At 57.8% G+C, this 19,061-nt stretch overlaps 1 protein-coding gene across 1 annotated transcript in view; it reads left to right on the top strand.

Annotated features, from left to right (window-relative positions):
• The first annotated feature begins 733 nt into the window (after positions 1-733).
• FSTL4 (follistatin like 4) overlaps positions 734-19,061 on the top strand; it is a 183,684-nt gene continuing 165,356 nt past the window's right edge. Inside the window, exons 1-2 of the mRNA XM_036014468.1 lie at positions 734-911; positions 5,684-5,932. Of these exons, the coding sequence (XP_035870361.1) occupies positions 734-911; positions 5,684-5,932 (427 nt within the window). The remainder of the gene's footprint in view (positions 912-5,683; positions 5,933-19,061) is intronic.

Below are 19,061 nucleotides of genomic sequence, written 5' to 3'. Positions count from 1 at the left end.
TCTGTTAGGGTTTGGGACCTGGAGGATTTGGTGAGGACTTTCAGAGCTGGACAAGATTCTGCTGCCATGAAGCACACAATCATCTTGTTTGGGGCTCTGCTCTGTGGTCACCGGGAGGACATCACATCTTCTCAGTGGTCACCTGGGCAATTTCAGGGAACACGTAGGGGAGGGGACCGAGAGACATTATACTGGAGGGTGGGCTGGCCAGGTGTGTGTGTGCATGCCGGAGTGGGTTTGGCCTGAGGTGCTCAGAGATCCAAGCAGAGCTTCCTCGTGTCTCACTGTGAGCCCCCAGCCCTCCGCGGAGCAGCTGCATTGGCCTGCAAGCTGCCCATTCTCGGGGGTGTGAGTGGCAGAGGCGCGAGAGGCCAGGCTGCTGATGGTGGACGGATACATCCTAACATCAGAGACGCTCAGACCGTGGATGTCAGGACCGTCCTGGCACGAGTTCCTCAAGGCAGAGACCCTGTCCCCGGCTGAGCAGACGACCCAAGTCTGAGCGATTTGGAGTGCAGCTGATTCAACTCTAGAGCCCACCACCCACAGCCCGCTTGCTGTCGGACCATAAGCAAGTCCCTTCTGACTCCTGCGTGCTAATCTGTAAAATAGGTGCACACATGTGCCTCAGAGTGAGGCCTGTGTGTTTGCTCCACAGAGCTGTAGAGAGAGGGTCCACAAGCTCACACGTGTACCTGAGTGCTGGGCACCTGGCCCTGGCACGCCTCAGCGCATGGGCGCTACTCTCAGCATTGCCCTGTCTGCCTGGGTGCTGGCAACGCACCTCCCCCGGGAGGAACTACAGGCTTTCTTCCTAATACTCGAGTGTGAACGAGGGTTTACAGGGCAGCAGTGGACCTGGAGCAGCCCCAGCATCCGGGCCCCCAGAGGGTGTGAAGGTTCCCACCAAGGTGACCAGTGGTAAAAGCCCAGGGGGGCTGCTGTCCTCCCCACGAGCAGCCCGGGCAGTGCAGAGAGCCTCCTGGCCTACGGGAGTGTTCTTCCAGCAGGGGTAGAGACGGGGCCTCCTGCCAATGCTCGGTTCCCCAGGGCTGACAGAGGCTTCCAGGAAAGCAGAGTCACTGTCCCAAGTGCACAGATGGGCGAGGCAGAGACTTTGCCTCTGCGGCCGCAGCTCCCTGCAGCCTGGGTCTGCCCCGTGGGCCAGGCCTCGCCCGGTGCCGGCCTGCTCACTCTGCAGATGGGCTGCGGGGCCCCAGGCTGCTGTGCTCTCTGCTGTGCCCAGGCTCCACACCGTCGCTTCCAGGTCTCAAGTCAAATCCCACATCTTCCCCCAGGTTTCCCTCACCCCCAGATGAAGGCCGGCCCACTCAGCCCCTGTTTATTTCCCCCCTGGCCCACCTGTGTCTGATTTACTGGTCTTCCTCTTCATGCTCTTGTGTGTCTTCCTACACTGCTGTGTGAGTGTCCTGAGGACAGTGTCCTCGCCTGCTTGTGTCCCCAACACCTAGAACAGGGTCTGGCACACAGGAAGCGCTCCAGAAACATTTGTTGGATGACGGGGTGGATGGAGAGCTGGCAGGGGGGCCTGCTGAAGTGCCCCACTGTTACCACCTGTATGCACGGGGTATGAAAACTGCACCCGCCAGCCTGCTGGGTGTGGTCTACCTGGCTCTCACACCAACCCAAACTCCGAGACCACGTCCAAGGCACGCAGGAGAAAAAGTCGACCAGACACTCTGTCCCAGGGCCGCCTGGGGCGCGTCCGAGAGCGTGGGTTGCCTTGGGAGGGTGGGGGAGTCCTGGGACCATCACCCGCAGCTCCCGGGTGGCACACCCCACACATCTGCGCACACACTGCTCTTCTAAAGGCACATCTCAGCTTCAGGTCTTTAAAAAGCCTGGCTGTGACCCAGGATGTGGGCGGCAGCTCCCTGGTGGGTTTGTTTGTGGGATGCACGGAAAATAAAGCCTGTGATTGAGCTGCACCTGCTGACAGGTGGGCCCTGGGTTCCTGCGCAAGTCCCTTCTGTCTGCAAACGCTGGGACCATTGCCTCACCTGGTGGGGGCTCACGGTAGGCAGCAGCGAGACCGTCAATGCTCGAGGTGGCCGGTTCTTGGCCGTGGGCATGCCTTCCGTGTCCACATCCCATGGTTCCCGACCTGCACTGGGCCTTGCTGAGTGGCCAGCCACCTCAGAGCCAAGAAGTCACCACAGTGTGGCTTTCTGGTGGGGGGGGGGGGCAGTCCTTTGCTGGGGCCCCAGGGACTACAGGAAGAGGTTGAGGCAGTACTGCGGACTGAGACCTGGGTGGGGACCTCCCAAGGCCAAGCAAGGGTCAGGGCTCTCCTCAGTGGCCACGCCAAGGATGAGTTCTCAGACAGAAACCGTGTGCTGGGCAAACACATTTGCAGGCAATTCGTGTCCCAGTGTGGAAAGCTGGCAGGTTTCCTGTTGTGTCCAAATCAGGGCACAGTCCCTACGAGGGGAACCCACACTCATTCACTCTGTGCCAAGGAGCCAGTCACAGAACCGTCTATGCTCTGGTGGGGTCAGGGAGCGGGGAGAGGCCCCCTGCCCCGGGTGGAGGAGAAGCACCTACCATCTCCTTCTGGTCCCGCCACTGGGGTGGCCGAGACCCGACTGGCCAAGACTACCCTCCACCAGCTGCGCCCACGGCAAGCTGGCAATGCCAGGTCTGGGACGCTCTCTGGAGAATCCTCACCTGAGTCACGGGAGGAGCCTTTAGCACCGACTGGTACAAATGGGCTTGTTTCTCCCACCGCCGTCACTTTCATGTAACAATTCCCCTTTGTGACCGTGTTCAGTAAATTTAATTAGTGTTGAAAAGCAGCTTCTTTGGTATGACGATCCATTTCTAACCCAGGTAAACGACTTTCTTTGTGACTACAAATTAAACACATTATCTTTTTCATGCATCACAACTGTCCTCATAAATACCAGAGGCAGTTGCTGGCGGTCTCACTTGGTTACCTTTCCCATTACTGTTTAATCAGCGTCCTGGTAGGAGTGGGAGATTCATCCTGTTTTAGTAACAAGGAGGAAGTGGTGACAAGGGGCTTGTTAAAGAGGAACCACTACTGGTCTGCTGCAGTAGGCAGTGGGCGGGACCCCAGACCATCCCTGCGAAGGGCGTCCGGCTCCTGGCAGGCCTGCTGTCTGCAGACTGGAAAGGGCAGGCACAAGGCATTAAAGCTACTTTTACCTTAATTGCAAATAATTAGGACCCCATTGTCTGCCGACAGCTGCTTCCTGTCAGAGAGAACCTGAGTGTCTGGACAACTTCCACGTCCCTGGTTGGCACCTTTTCTGAACACAAACGCCGCCTCGGTCACACCTAATCAAACGTGGGCACTGGAGGTGCCACACGCCGCTCTGCCCTTTATAGGCATGTCCTGTGACCCGGGCATGCAGGCATTTCTGAGGAGAAAGGGCCGGGGAGACAGGGTGCTCCCCTTGTCCGGAGTCAGGTGGCTTTCCTTTGACTGCCCCGGCTGGAGCCGGTGGTCTCGGAAGCCCCTGCCTGCTCTGCCACTCCAGAGTCAAGTCCCGTTGACCCCAAAAGGCTCACCTCCAAGGGCAGGTGTCTACCCTTCCTGCACCATCCTTCCAGCTCCCTCCTGCCCGGCCCTGGGGGGAGGCAAGGGGGCCGCCCCCTCGCAGCTTCGCCAGCTCGGCCTCTGGCCTGGGGTTGAGCGGTGGGGTGGGGCAATGGTAGTGAAGATCAGCTTTTCAAACACTTGTGTTTCCGAAAACCTGAGTGTGCGGGGGCGGGGTTGGGTGAAGACACGTGAAGACAAAGGCCCTGCCCCTACGGGGTCTCCTGAGGCCAGAGAGTAGGGCAGAGGGATTCAGAGAGGGGCACTCGGAGGAAATGGGCCCGCAGGTGGGTTGGAGCCGATTTAAGGGGAAAGCGCACAGTCTGGGCGGGCAGCACAGCCGGAGCAGAAGGGGCCTCAGGCTCAGAAACTTTGGCTCTCTGTGGTTTTCCGAACCGGGCAGTGAGCGCCCTTTCAGTTGCTCGCGGAAGTTTATTCCAATGGTGATGGAAGGGCGGTGCTTTGTGTAGGGAAGGGATCGAGTGCGCATGTTCCTAGAGCTGCGTTTCTTCCAGTAGCTGGGTGTACTTTCCAGGGTAACCCATTTTCCGGGAGGAGCGAGCGCGCCTGGTGGCAAAGCAGCCATCAACACCTCAGGCGGGAGTGGGGGTGGGGGTGGGGCGGGGACTCCCAGGCCGGAGTCATCCTCCGCGGGGCCTGGGGACCTTGACAAGAAGAAGCGCGTCTGGCAGCCTCGGAGGCTCCGCGGTGCCTGCGAACTGTTAGTTCACGCGCCCGCTTAGGGTCTGCACTTTCACACTGCTTGGAGATATTTTGACCTTCTAGTTTATTACGATTCAAGAACAAGTCAATAGTTCTTAGCTTGCCAAGGCTGGAGGGATTTAAATGAGTTATTGAATCAAGCAGTTAATCTACCGATAACTGATTTTTTTCCTTTCAAATCTATAATGATGAAAAGCAGACTTAACCAAAATCAAGAAAGGGAAAGTTCTTTTTTCCCCTTGGACATTTTACTCCCCTGGGGTGGGAGCTGGGGCTGAAAGTTCACTCCCGAGTGCTGGGGCCATTCTGTTTTGCTGAGTATTTTGGAAATTTAACTAAAACTTAAAAGCAAAGATTTCTGTGGCCGTGAAATCTGCACTCACGTTTGAATCATTTGTACTTTGCTATCCCTTTATAATTCGCAACGTCCCATCTGTCGCTGTTAATGCCACTCAGCCATCTGCCAGTCTTCTGCCCTCGATGGCCGAGTGGGGCGGTGGTGGTGGCTGCCCGTTTGGCCTTTCACTGCGCATACCCTTTCGGCACGAGCCAGTCTGCTGTCCACCCTGCCCACTTTGCCATCTGTGCCCTAGGCACCACGGCCCGAGACCATCACAGGCTTGTGTCGGGGGTGGGGACGCCCTGCAACACGGCAGCTGCCATTTCCTGGTCCTTAGGTTCTGGCCCTCTGTGGCAGCATTGCGCTAGAAGGGACCTGGCAGTGGAAAAAGGCTGCCCGTGCCAACGCGCTGGTGCGCACCCTGAGAGCTCCATTCTCCCCCGAGGAAAAGGTCAACCTCTGGCCTCCCTGCCCCGACAGCCCTCCCTGCCCCATCCTGAACACTTATGATGCCACTTTCTCCTTACTCTGCTCACCCTCCCGAGATTCTACAGTGCCCTCCCCGCCCCCACCCATCTCATTGCCTAACACATCAGACCAAAATCCCCTGCTTGGCTTTCACAGTCTCCTTTACCCACCCACCCCCACCCCCTGCATAAAATGCCTCCTCACCTCAGGGCGCCTCCCCAAAGTGCGTGATGCTCCCTGCCATGCAGTGGGGGCCGCCTCGACTCAGGCCCTCTGCGTCTTTTGGAAAGCCCTCCTTGTAGCCCCCCTGTATTTCTCCCCAGACGGGCAGGGCTCGTGCCCGAGACGTTTGGTGTGAGCCAGCCATAAAAACTGAGCTCCACATAAGCAGACACCACTCTTGGTGGCCACGGCCTGTTGGAGGGGCAGGGACTCCCTTGGGCCCTCTGAGCCTCTGGCTCACAGGCAAATGGAGCCTCTGCTCACCCCGATGTGAATGAGCCACAGAGGAAGCCCAGGGCCCCACCCGAGTGCCCGGAGCTGACCCTCCGTGTTTGTGTGCCTGGCAGGGCTTTCCAGCCGCGATGCGCCGCCAGCCTCCTGCAGGAAGACGCTGTGCCGCCGTGGCAGCAGGTGCACGCTCAGCAGGGAGACCGGCCAGCCCGAGTGCCGATGCCTGGAGGCCTGCAGACCCCGCTACGTGCCCGTGTGCGGCTCCGACGGGAGGTTCTACGAGAACCACTGTGAGCTCCGCCGAGCCGCGTGCCTGCTGCAGAGGAGGATCACCGCCGTGCACTCCAAGGACTGCTTCCTTAGAGGTAGGAGGGCGGCTCCGGGCCCTGTGACCAGAGCGTGTGGTGGTCCTTCCAGTGCCCATTTGGCCCCTGACTGAGGGTGCTGAGCATACCGGTCAAAGTGTAAGGGCAGTGGAGGAAGAGGGAGGCCTGAGCCTTGACAACATGGCAGCAGTGGCATTTTGGAGACGCTGGATCTGTTGTGGCCACCTGCCCTCGGAGGGCAGAATCCAGGGACACATGTCCAGGAGGAGCCAGGGCACGCAGAGGCACCCAGGTCTCTCACACACACAGGGAGCCCTGTCTAGAGGTGGTGATGGGGCCTACGTTTACCCCTCTGGACAGTCAGTCCCATGCAGCAGGGGGCCGTGCTATGCACAGCACTAGAATGTGGCCAGATGGCACCAGCGCAGTGGGTCCCAGTTTAGCAGGATCTCAAACTCTGGCCTGGAGCGGTCGCTGAGGGAACAGCGCTCCACGCACACCCCGAGCAGGACAGAAAGGCCCTGCATGAAGCCAAAGGGTTCATGTCTGATGCTGGGGTGGAGTCAGAGGAGGAAGGAGGGCAGTAGTGGCTCCCAGTGGAGGGTTCAAGCCTCCGGGGCAGGGCCTGTGGCTCCTCACGCCCAAGTCTACCTAGCTCCTGGCACAGCACTGGGCACTGAGCACCTGCTCACTGGCACACAGGTGCCCAAAAATGTGAGTCAGAATGCAAATTCCCATGTTGCTGTGGCCCTGATGAATGGTGCTTACCATGGCCTGTAGGAACACCTGCAGTCCTGACACCAAATGGCCACATGTGAACAAGTCCAAAAACGTGAGAGGACAGAAGGCACGTGTGGGTAGGTGGGAGCATGGGGATGTGCAGGTGGGAGAGCCCACAGGGGTAGCATAAGGGTGGGGGGTAGGGAGAGGAAGAGAAGGCTTGGGACTGAGCCTACCGGTGCCTTCAACAGTGACAGCAAAGGGCTTCTGGGTGGCTGGAACTGCGGGGGTAGCAAGGGGGGTCACTGCACCCGGCCTCAAGCCCAGGACGGTGTGGTGGGCGCATTCTCGGCAGTGGAGCACAGGCCCGTGCCACCTGCAACCCTGCAAAGGGCAGCGCACCCACCCTTGCCCACAGGCTGTGGCAGCAGGGAGCCCTGGAGGACTCGGTGTATGGCCACCGTTCAAGGCCAGGCGGGTCCCTGGTATTCGTGCAGATGGAAAAATATTCATGGAGCTGTTGGGATGTCTGGCATGCCTTTATTCATGGATGGGAAAGTCACACACGCTGCAAGCTGGGTGTCTATGGGCATGTCTCATGTCGTGGCCCCTGCTCCCCAGCGTGGCACCTACTGTGGCCCCTGTCCCCTTGTGTGTCTCTCATCATCATCACCCCAGCAGGGAGTCCCTTCTTGTTTGAGTACTAGAGGGGAACAAAGCCAGCAAAATGTCAGAGCCCACTTCATGTTATGGGAACAGTGTATCAGATTCAGTCTCAAGGCTGTGAGAACACTGGTTATCAGGCCCCTCCAAGGCTATGGGAACGCTGCTCCCCTTAGCTGCCCAGACACCTGGGTGAGGAAGCCAGACTGCCTCCACTGACTCTACACTCGGGCTCTGGGAAGTCAAGTTTACCCGTAATGGGAACCGTCTCGGACACGTTGGTGGCTGTGCCAGGACACTAATGCTGAGGTGCTTCAGAAATCGTGAGGCACGTTATGGAAATGAGACCGCAATGAGCCCAGGACAAATGTCCCTGGTCCGGGAGTGCTGCCCGGCCACGTGCCTGCTGAGTCCACAGCAGCCTCCAGCTTCCAGATGCTTGACCCGTTGCCCCAGCTTTACTGGCCGAGTTGAGTTTTATAGGCTGATGCTCCGTTCTCCAGACCCCAATATCCTCCGAATTGCATCTTTCTGATGGTTTCCATTTATGCTCAGAGTATGCACAGCCCCCACCCCCCACCGCCGTTGGGTATTCAAATAGCATATCTCATTTCATGTGGGGGTGGGGGTGGGGAGGGCAGGAAACAGCCACTGCAAACCCGGGAGGGATGGGGGCCGGACAAGCAAGCAAGGGCTCTGTTTGGAGCTGGTGGACTTCTTCCACCAAATCCTGCCAATTTGCTGAGTTTTTCACAGAGTCGGTGGATCCCTGCCCAGACGGTGAGTCCTAAAGCTTCCTTTCAGGGCAGAATGGGGCTTGTGGGGCGTCCAGGTGCTGTGACTTCGGGCACGTGGCTCCACCCATCTGGGCCTTGCTCAGCTGTGAGACGGGGCTCCCCCCCGGACCTGTGCGGTCTGGGGAGAATAGTACAGGAGACGCCACACAGAAACTACTTAGTGTGCGCCGGGCGCGTTAGAGGCGATGGTATTAATGACAGCTGTTGTCTTCGTGTATCTAATCCAACGTGGCCTCGGGCCTCGGGCAGCGACGTGCCTGACTGTGAAGGGTCCCAGGGGCAGGGGCAAGGGCTCTGCCCAGCAGGGCTGGGGGGATGAGTCTGGGCCCACGTGGCTTCACAGCAGGTGGAAAGTGAGTGCAGGGGCACCCAGGGTCAGCCTGCTGCCATCCTAGAGACGCCCTTACTGCAGGCTGGGCCCTGAGTCTGGGCCCTTGGAGAGGCCTCCCCAGCCTCAGGCCCAGTCTCAGCTCCAGTCCCTGGCAGGGCAGGGTGGTTGGGGGTGGGGAGGGCTGTCTTGGAAGAAAAGAGGAAGTAAAGGGCAATTTTCTGCCGTGCCAACCAAGGTCGCAGTGGGATGTTTAATGCCACCTTGAGCTCCTTGATGATTATTTGTCTTTGGTCTCAAGTTTCCAGAAAGTTAATGATACAGGAGACTTAAAGACATCTTTTTTCCCCGTGCAAATGGAAAATCTGAAATCATATACGGCTCTATGGTCCTACCAGCCTTCACAAAGAGAAGTTACGCCTTTATTCCCTGGTGTTTCATCTGCCTCCAGAAGTCCTCTGGGAGAGGAGGGTGGGGTGAGCTGAGGAGGGGGAGGGGGCCACCTGAGCACCGTGTGGGGACACAGTGCCTGCCACCCTGCAAGGGGAGACAGGCAGCCGTCTCAGCCCCATTTATGAGAGAAGTGCTGGTACCACACTGCAGTTGCCATGGCAATGGGATGCCTTGTGAACTTGGAATGAAATACCGCATCACTTAGGGATTATTAGCTTGTGGGAAAATCAAAGCTGCACTGGGAACTGTCACTGTGGCTCACCATCGCCACCCTGACACCAGCTCCCTGCAGTCCCCGGCGTGGCCGCCTGCCAAAACTCGGGTGTTTGGAGGGATGTGGGACGTGGTGTCCCTTTCTTGTGGCAAAATTAGTCACGTACCACTGGAGAATGTCAAGAGAGCGGGTGGAACTCTCCGTAACTTTCACTGAGAGTTTAAGTTATCTTCTGACATGGTTTCCTGTTTGTGTACTAGTTGGCACTTTTAAAATTACTTTTCTGACTCGGTTTTCAATTCATGCTTTGTCTCCTGCACTGTTCAAGAAAAGATTGCCTTTCAGCCGTCACTCACCTGCCAGGGCTGCATTATCCCGTCGACACAACGTCATAGTTGGGCAGTGTTCCAAGCAACCCATGAAATTATGGACGACAGGAGCCTGTTAGGGGCTCAGTTCTAGGTGGACCTCAGGCTCCTGGTCCTGCACGCTCCTTGTCAGTGCACTCTGGCACTTCCAAAGGGGGTCCCTGGCTCATGAAATCAGAGGAAATAACTTCCATTTTTGACAAAAAGTGAACCATACTATTATTGGCTCACGAACAAATCTTCTTTTGTTAAGTGTTACTAAACACGTGAGTAAAAACGTAACGTTTTGTTGCAGGTTAGCAGAGCAGCTGCACTTTGCTCCCGAAGAGATTTCTTTTTTCCTGTTGTTACTTTGAGTCTTGTTGCTTCAGGAACGTAAATTAAGCCTCAGGCCTCCAGGGCATTCCCACACTTCCTGCAAGTCCTCCTGCCCTGCTAGGGAAAGCTGCTCACCACTCCAGCTGGGGACTCAGCTTCCCAAGGTGCGTGCGTGAGATGCTGGCACAGGGCCCTGATGGTGGCTAGAGTCCCAGGGGATTGGGTTTCACTCTATGGGAGAGGTCCCTCCAGCAGGGAGAGGCTGTGGGACAGGGGGACACAGGCAGGCTCCAGGGCACTGGCTTCATCCACCACGGTGTCACACCACACCTCCTTGAATGAGAGGCACAAGCTCTCTGCGCCTCAGTGGCCTCATCTGTGAAATGGGATGATAATCGGACCCACCTCAAGGAGCAGTGCATGTAGTGAACGCTCTAAGCAGAATCAGTAGCACGCAGGTGGATGGCGATGTTGTTGCAAACCTCAGGGCTCATTCGAGGGACAGATGCAAGAGGCTGACAGACCGCTGCCCACGTGTGGCAGTGCTGTGCACGCGCTAGGAGGTCGGGGTGGCAGGTGCTCCAGGGAGCAAACCAGGCAAGACAAGAATGTGGGCCCTCAAATGTATTTAACGGGTGGCTGGAATCTGACCTCCACGTGACCACATTAAATCACCTCCTGCTGCCTGGCCTTGTGCAAAGAGCTGTCACGAGCCAGCCAAGTTCACCCAGCAAGTTGGTAGAGAAAGAAGAGGAGAACCGAGCACTGATCCCAGGTCTAGAGGAGGTTTCTGGAGTGAATGAAAGGCTCTCAGACACTGTCCACTAAGCCTGAGGGAGGGATCGTCCGCCCAGTGTGAGCGGGGGGGGTTGTCTAGGGAAGGAGCTGGAGAAGAGACAGTTGAGGTGCATCTCGAAGGGTGCAAGAGGGCACCCCAGGTGCAGGCGGGAAGCAGCCACAGACCTAGGGAAGGGACAGCAGACAGAACGCAGGCCCTACAGGGCAGGTGCAGCTGGGGTCAGATGCAGATGGTGGGAGAGGGTGAGCTGAGAAAGGTCAGGGTGACCTCAAGCCGCCTCGTGTCAGGTGAGCTAGTCATTTCCCAGACAGTGACCTCGAGGCCCAGAGAGCACTAAGTCCCTGCCCCACGTCACAGGCTCTGCCACTGCGGCCGGCCCTTCAAAATCACTCACAGCTGTGGGGCTGTATGTCCAGTGCGGCGTGGTCACAGCAGATGAAAAGCTTCACGCTTTCCCCAGGAGGCTTCCTGGAGTGCAGGGTGCTCGGGAGCCCTACGGTGCTGGGCTGGGCCCCTCTGCTCTCCGGGGGCTCCTCCTGGAAAGCTGGCTCAGCCACCCCACTCACAGAGCCTCTAGACAGTGGAACCCCAGCCCACTCCCTCCCCCCAGGGACAGAGTGGGGGCTCCCAGATCAGCCAGAGCTGCCAGAAGAGCTGGGGACAGAGCCCCAGGGCCTCTGGGGGACCCCTCCTTCAGCCTGGTTGGGCTCCTTAGCTCGGGCCTCCACCCACCAAATCCTCTCTCCTGGTTCTATCTTCTTACAGTTGCCCTTCCACTCCTGCCCCACCCACATTCCGTCCAGAGGTCCCGTGGCTCTCCCAGCCCTCGCAAAGGAATCCGTCTGCACCCAGCACCTTTCCTGGCCTTCACATTGGGTGTCCCCTGGGGACCACGGCTGTGTGGGCCCTGAGGACCCCAGTACACCCCGGATGCCAGGCCTGACCTCGTGGCATTGACAGGTCCCTGGCACCCCACTCTCCGGACCATCAGGTTAGGCTGCTCTAGCCAGACACACCCCCGAGACCCCCAGGGCCAGTGGGAATCGTCAGGGACCGCCCGCCGACTCGCAGCCTCCCCGGAGGGTCAGCTGGCACCCGTGCCAGCAGCTGTGAGCGGCCAGCCACAGCAGCCCCCGGAGCTCTGTGTCCCCTCTCTCAGTGTCTGCTCTCAGGGTCTGGAATCAAGGCCTAAAACAAATGTGTGTGTGCTGTGGGTGTTTCCTCTAGGTTTCAAACCACCTACCCTGTGTTGGTGTCAGCAAAGGTGGGAGAATGTCATCAGTTCAGCACTCGGGGTGCGCTTCACAGAACTGCTGTACTTGGGTGAATTAATTATACCCTGGTAATAAAAATTGCTAATAAGCTATTGAGCTGAGAAAGCCTCACTCTGCATTGATTCCACTTGTGGGAACAAGCCATAGCCTCAGAGGCCCCGTGGTGTCTCCTGACTTTCCCTGGCACCTCCTCCTCCTCCTCCTTTCCACCCTTCGGCCAGCCGGATGCTGGCAGGCTCAGTCCCAGAGTCCCTCCTGGTGCCATTCATCTCTGCCCTTCCCTTCTCTCCCGGGTGCCCAAAGCATCAATGGCCCTGGCTGCTTCCACTTCCCCAGCTCCCTCTGCACGCTGCCCACCAGGGTCTGCGTCCAGGTCCTGTCCCCACCGAGATCGTGGCCTCCTTCCTGATGCCCAGTCCAGGTGGAGCCTGCCAGGCCTGCCCTCACCGCATCCCTCCCACAGTGGCGGCCGCCAGTCTTCCAGCAGCCCCTCCCACGGCTTCCGGGTTTAGCCCTCGTCCTCTAACTCTTCACAGGCCCCTCCTTCCCCAGGAGCTTTCTGTTTTTATTTATGTTTTTGTTAAAATACAGTTAGCATACAGTATTACATCAGTTCCAGGTGTACAGCACGGTGATTTGACATTTGTGTGCCTTACGGCGCGATCGCCACCCTGGGCCTAGGAACCATCTGTCACCAAGCGGAGTGATGGCAGCAGCACTGACCTCGCTCCCGGGGCTGCACGCTGCGCCCCTGCGGCCTGTTCATTTCCTGTGTGGAGGCTGGACTTCTCACGCCCCTGCACCTTTTCCCCCACCCCCACGCCCCTCTGGCAACCGTTAGTTCTCTGCTTCTGTGCCTGTTTGTGTTTGGGGTTTTCAGATCGCACCTACAAATGGGATCATACAGCGTTCGTCTCTGTCGGACTTCGGTTACTCACAGTAGCTTTTTACACATGCGCCCTCCTCGGCTCGCTTCTCTCCCCACTCCCGCCTTTCTCACGGGCCCAGCCAGGGCTCACGTGCGGATAAGACCCATCTGTGTCTTCACCCCCCACCGCGCCTCCCCATCTCCCGCTGCCTGCCCGGCCCCACCCCCAAAGGCCCATGGGCACCTCAGATTCGGTGTGTCCCAGACAAACTCACCATCTCCGTGTTCCCTCTGCCCCGGAATCTTGTCTCCCCTGCACAGTGTCTGTCTCGGTGATGGCAGCAACCCCCGCCCACACCCGAGAACCTGGCATCTTCCCAGCTCCCTCTATAGCTGAGCCCCTACTGCAAAGCCTGCCAAGTTTTCTTCCTCCTCAGTTCTTCACTCTGCCCCTCTCTTCCTTCCCTCTCCTGCTGCCACATCTGTCTGTTCCCCTCTCTCACCTGGATGACCTCTGTGACCCCAAGCTGTCCTCCAGCTCCTGGTCAGAGAGTTCTTCACACCCACCCTCCACGTGGCTTTGAGAGTGAGCTTGCCAAGGCATAACTGTGGCCATGGTACCCCGCTGCTTGAACCCTTCCGTGTGTTCAGGGAACAAACATCCTGCCTCCTCTGAGTCAGGTCTATTCCCGGTGGCAGTGGGGACACCACAGGGTGCAGAGCAGACAGGATCCCTGCCTTCGGGATCCCTGCTGTCTCAGAGGAGAGGCAGGAGAGGACAGATGGAGTGGGCGAGGTGGCGCGGGTGCCATGGAGAGGAAGCAGGTCGGGAAAGTAGTGAGAGCTGCTGCGCTTTTTTTTTTGGCTTAAATTTTTTTTTATTTTTAACTCCAGTTTACATCCAGTATTGTTCTGTCAGTGTCAGATGTGCAGCACAGTGGTTAGACATCATGTACTTTACAGAGTGGCCCCCTCCCCAATATTTCAAATACCCATCTGACCCCACACACACGAGTTACAGTGTTATCAACTCTGTTCCCTGGAGTCTGCATCTCTGACTCTTCTGTAACTTCCCGTCTGTGCTTCTCAATCCTTTACCTTTGTCACCCACTCACACTCCTCCCCTGCCAGTCGTCCGTCTGTTCTCCGTATTTATGAGTGTTGCTATTTTGTTTGCTTGATTTTGTTCCTTAGATTCCACATGTAGGTGAAATTATATGGTGTCTGTCTTTCTCTGTCTGACGTATTTCATTTAGCGTAACACCCTCTAGGTCCATCCATGCTGTTGCAAGAGGTAAGCTGTTGCTCTTTTTATGGCCGAGGAGCATTCCATTTCCTATATGCACCACAGCTTTTTTATCCGCCTGTGCGTCGATGGGCCGGTGAGACCTTCTAATGTGAGAAGTGACATCTGAGCAAAGACCTGAAGGAGGCAGGAGGTTAGGGAGCGAGGTATTTGCATATCTGAGGGAAGAGCATGCCAGCAGCAGGAACAGCAGGTGCAAGGACCCTGAGGGGAGAGAGCTTGCCTGGCATGTTTGGGCGTCAACAAGGAGGCCAGAGCAAGGAAGGGGAGAGAGGAAGTCGGAGGGTTGTGGGGGTAGGTCATCCACGTAGGGTCTTGTCGGTCAGTAGAAGCCCAGACTCTTAGCCACTGTGCTGCATAGTCTTTTCGTCCCTCTACAGTGTGCACCCGGGGGTGAGGGCACCGTGCTCTTCACCACCACCCCATGAGCCGTGAGGGTCGGCCATGGCAGGCAGGGAAGGCCCATCCAGGCGCTCGTGGCCAAGCACCCCTGGGTTCATTTTTATCGAGATAAACCCACAGGGCCCAGGACTTCCTCCGTGAGCCCCAAGCCGACCAAGGTCCTATCAGAGCTTCTACCAAGAGGAGGGCCCCCCTTCAGTACAGCTTCTTGCCAGCTTGCCAGTGGGCACGTGTGGTTCACCTTCCTGCCCCAGCTCGCTGGAGCTGCCCCGCTCACTCTCCGATGAACGCACGCATCCACGATTGTGTGCGAAACAGGGTGCAGGCAGTCCCTCCACGGTCCCCAAGCGAGGGCGGGGCAGGCCCTAGTTAGAGACCCCATCAGGGGTCCCAGCAGAGTCGGGGTAGGTTCACACTGAGGACCCTGCTCTGGGGGCATGGTGGGCTCCCGGTGGGGGCAGGGGGCGTGGAGTGTGTCGAGGGGAAATGAGGAAGGAAAGGGGCAGAAGGAGGCAGGGGAGGGTGCCCAGGGGGCTCCGGCCCCTGAGGCTTCTCCCCAGGAGGCTGCTTAAAGGAAGCCCTGTGTGGAGACGGGGCGGAGGGGTGCCCTTGGCTCAGACCGCTGAGAACTGTTTACCGGAGCCCGTGGCCGACACAGGGAGGCTTCCGAGGGTGGTCAACAGTCGAGTGTTTAGTTACTGGGGCGAGGAGGAGTTGATGTGGGACTTCTCTAAGGTTCTCCCCTTCTGCAGCTTCAATTAAGATCAAGGCTCCCGGGTGGCGGCAGCTAAATGACACTGCATATTGAATGTCTGTGCTCAAGCAGTTTATCCAATTATCTGGGTGACAAACTCAGCAGCTGTCAGACCAGCCACAACTCAAACATGTCGACTCGGGTCCCTGCCTCAAAGGGTTTTCTGCTAACTAACGGGCTGAGGGAAAGGACTCGAGTTTCCTTCTGTACGTGGAGAATCCCTCCGAGGTTCTCCGGCTGCCTGCGGTTGTCCCCGCTTGCCTGAGGGTGACGCGGAGAGCCCGTGTGAGGACGCTGGGTGAGGAGGTGAGCAGAGGCCTGGAGGGCGCCACTGCTTGGCCCCCAGCCCCACCGCCCCTCAGCCTGGCCCCTGCACAAGGTGTGGCTGCCCCACCTCCCCGCCTGCTTTTTTGGACCATAAAGCAACAAGTTTTGAGCCATCTCTTTTTCCCTGTAAATAAAGGGCGGAACACTGGCCACTGTGTCCAATTAGATGGAATAAGTCAGGGGAACAGGGAGAGGATGCTGACTGCCGCCCTCCACCCCCAGAGTGACCATGTGGGTGAGCAGCCCGCACAGTGGGTTGGCCACATGCACCGGTGCCGAGACCCCACCAGTGCCGAGACCACACCAAACGTCCTGCACTGGGCCTACGGGGCCGAGTGCTCAGCCAGGGAGCCAGGGGCAGGGCCGAGACCCAGCCCTCGGCAGCGTCCTGGAGCCCTGGGAGTCCCCTGTGGTTCCTTGTGGTGGGTGAACCTGTGCCCACGGGCAGCCGGGCCCAGGCCCCGGAGCACTCTTGAAGCTAATGAGGGAGCCGGAGCCCCACCTGCACCAGCTGTGAGCTCCGTCCCCAGCAGCCCCGCCCTGCCCGCCTTCTGGCTGTGCTGTGTCTGCGTTAATGCATGTTGATCACTCATTAGTGAAGGTAATCGCAGTGAAACTACTTCGAAAAGCTCCTCCAAATGCAAGCAGTAAAACCACTTTGTCTGTAGGTAATTAAAATCTCCAGAGGCTGTGAACTCCGGCTGCCTGCTGGCTGTAAGCAGGAGGGCTGAGTGGTGGCTTCTCTTCCCAGCTGGAAGGAAGGGCTCACCCAGTGACCTGGCCGGCCTCTCTGTTTATGCACCTTCCTGGGGGAGCATTGGTTTCCTCACCCACTGCCTGTCTTTCAGCCCACGCCCACCCACTTTCAGTGGCAGACCTGTGACCCACAGGCCTGGTCCCCAGTAGTCCAGCAAGTGCCTGTTTGAGCTCTGACCTGCCTCACTCTGCCTGGCTGAATTCTCTGATATTCTCTCTCTCTCTCTCTCTCCGCCCCCCACCTCCCTTCCTCCTTCTCTGATGGCTCACCCAGTGATTCATATTTCCACTGAAATATAACAAATCCAATGTCTTTTTTTATATGGCATGACAGAGGCAGAGGCCCTCACTTCCACCCACCTCTCCAGGAGCCCTCATAGATGATATTTGCGACTTCTCCCCCCTGAGCCTGCCCACCAATGTCGGGAACCCTAGATGAGAGGCGCCAGAGGGTAGGGGGGTCTGGTAGCCGAGCCTTCCCTGATGGGCATGATGGTCAGGAAAGGGACACTGAGAAAGGCCACCGCAAAGCTGCAGAGGAAGAAAGACACCAGAGCGAGAAAGAGGTTTCAGAGGGGACACCTGGGGACAGCAGGGTGGCACGGGGCAGCAACGTACCGTCCCAGTTGTGTAGAAAGTGAGCTTGTCAGTTCTTCTCCCGAGACCCCATACTGCAGACTTCCAAGGGGGTCTCTCAACCCTTTGGCCACAAGTGCTGGTTTCAGGGACATTATGACCACTGAACCCCTCCCCCTCAGGGGTGCTATTTTGTGGCAGTGACCATGGAGTTGGCCATCACCGCACAGCCTGGGCCATCTCAGCAGGGCAGGGCGGAGGTGAGCATAAACGGGCAGGCAAAGCCCCACGGGGCCTGTTTGGATGAGGATGAGAGAGGAGCTGGCTTCGGCCACACGGAAGGGGGAGCAGCGCCCCTGAGACGCCGAGGAAGCGCGTGCTCTTGGGGAAAACTGTTACAAGAAACGGAAGCACAGAAGACAGCAACTGTGCTCTGCTCTCAGGTCAAGAAAACACAAACTCCGGAGTGAGAAGAAAAATGGGATCCCACGTTGGCCAGGGCCCAGGCAGAGGTCAAATGGGAGCCGGAGGAGGGAAGGGGAGAGCGTAAGGGATCTGGGGTACGGAGCGCAGCGGCCGCAGCAGGACCTTCCCTGTGCCGGCGGCTGTTCCAGCCTCCGGGCGAGGCTCAGTGAGGAAACCACACACCGCTCTCCAGTGAGAGGTGGACTCAGAAACCTCTCCCAAACACACAGCAAACAGAGGAGAGAGGTTTAAAACAACAGTAATAACGATGTGAAAGAGAGGACAAACAGGTAGGACAGAGACAAAAATGAGCAGATTGGCAATTGGCCACTGTAAAGGCGACCCCCAAGCATATCAAAGGGACAAGTGAAGAAGGGTTTTTTTAATTGCCCTAAACAGAAAGGTTTTTTAGTCCAAATATAACTGCCAAATGTTATGGATTTCAAAAATTTTTTAACTCTATTTGAAGTGTCCAGGCAGAGAGAAAAAAAAAAGCTGGTTTCCTATGAAGGACAAGGAGAACCCCTCTGACCTGGGCTGTCCTGCAAGGGGCAGGAGCAGGGAGGCGACGGAGGCGATACGATTCTGACCCAAGCATCCCACTCTCGCCGAATGGGACCCCAGCGTGGGAACAATGGAAAGGGTTCTCCGGTGGGCAGGGGCCCAGGTGATGAACCGGTCCTGGATTCTCGGCTGGAAAAAATACTGAAAGACAAACGCCCATCAATCCGGAGACAAGCCAGAGAATTCGGGAAAGACGAGGCCCAGAGGGAAGCGCGGGGACCCCTCCCACAAGCAGTCGTCCAGACACTTGTTTGGAATGTAGTTCCCTGAAGCGGCAGAGGGAAAAACCCAGTGCAGTTCATCCCCTTGCCTCACTCGTGGGAATGCAGTGGCTCCTGCGTGATTCTGAACAAAGTGCGTTAAAAAGCAAACGTCAATCAGCCCCGCTCGGCAATCTCCGTTAGCTCTGCCTTTACTGCTGCCTGGCGTGTGTCCAGTGCGGGTCCCCAAACAAACGCCCTGGCTGTCCCTGGCCACACCTGGGGCTCTGCGCCTGCCTTTGCTGCTGTGTGCAGAGACTGAGCATGGCCATGGGCTGAGGGGCCTGCCCCAGGTCGGGGCCTTGCTGTGCCGCGTCTCGGTGGCCAGGCTGTTAGGAAGTAGAAGAAAACTCCCGTGTGTCCCGGCATGTCCGCTTTGAGTGACAGTGCCCTCGATAACGGGTGCATGTGAGTGTCCCGGCGACCTGGCCGGGACAAGCGTGGGAAGCCTGGACTGCAGGTTCTCAGTTCCAGTCGGAAACAGGTGGGTAGTCAATGAGCAGAGAATGTGAGAGAGCTGAGCCCTCTTGCAAAAGCAACAACAACAAAAACATTGAGAAGCAAAGATCTGGCCTCTGGGAAGCTGGAGGTAGTGATTAGACCCTCAAGACAGCCAGGGGCCACCATGGGGTAAAGCCACCCAGAGCAGAAAAGGGGGTGGCCCTCAGGGCAGACTCAGCATGGTAACAGCCACCATTCACTGAGGCCTGCCAGGTGCCCAGCCCAGGCCTGAGGCTTTACAGGCACTGTCTCATGTAATTGTAGTCCAGGGGGCATTTTACATAGGGCTAAAGGGAGGCCCAACACCTTGCTCATTTACTGAGCTGATAAATGACAGCGTGAGTGCTGGGGCCAGCCTTCCTCTCCCTTGGGTGCCTGTGGCCCTACCAGCAGTGAGGAGGGACTTTCCTGGGGGAAGAGAACTTGACCCCAAAGAATGAGTAGCCAGGCATGGG

This window comes from Phyllostomus discolor, chromosome 13, assembly GCF_004126475.2.
Source record: "Phyllostomus discolor isolate MPI-MPIP mPhyDis1 chromosome 13, mPhyDis1.pri.v3, whole genome shotgun sequence".
Classification (NCBI taxonomy): Eukaryota; Metazoa; Chordata; class Mammalia; order Chiroptera; family Phyllostomidae; genus Phyllostomus; species Phyllostomus discolor.
The sequence above is the reverse complement of the archived record's forward strand: the minus strand, read 5'-3'. Positions and strand labels throughout refer to the sequence as shown.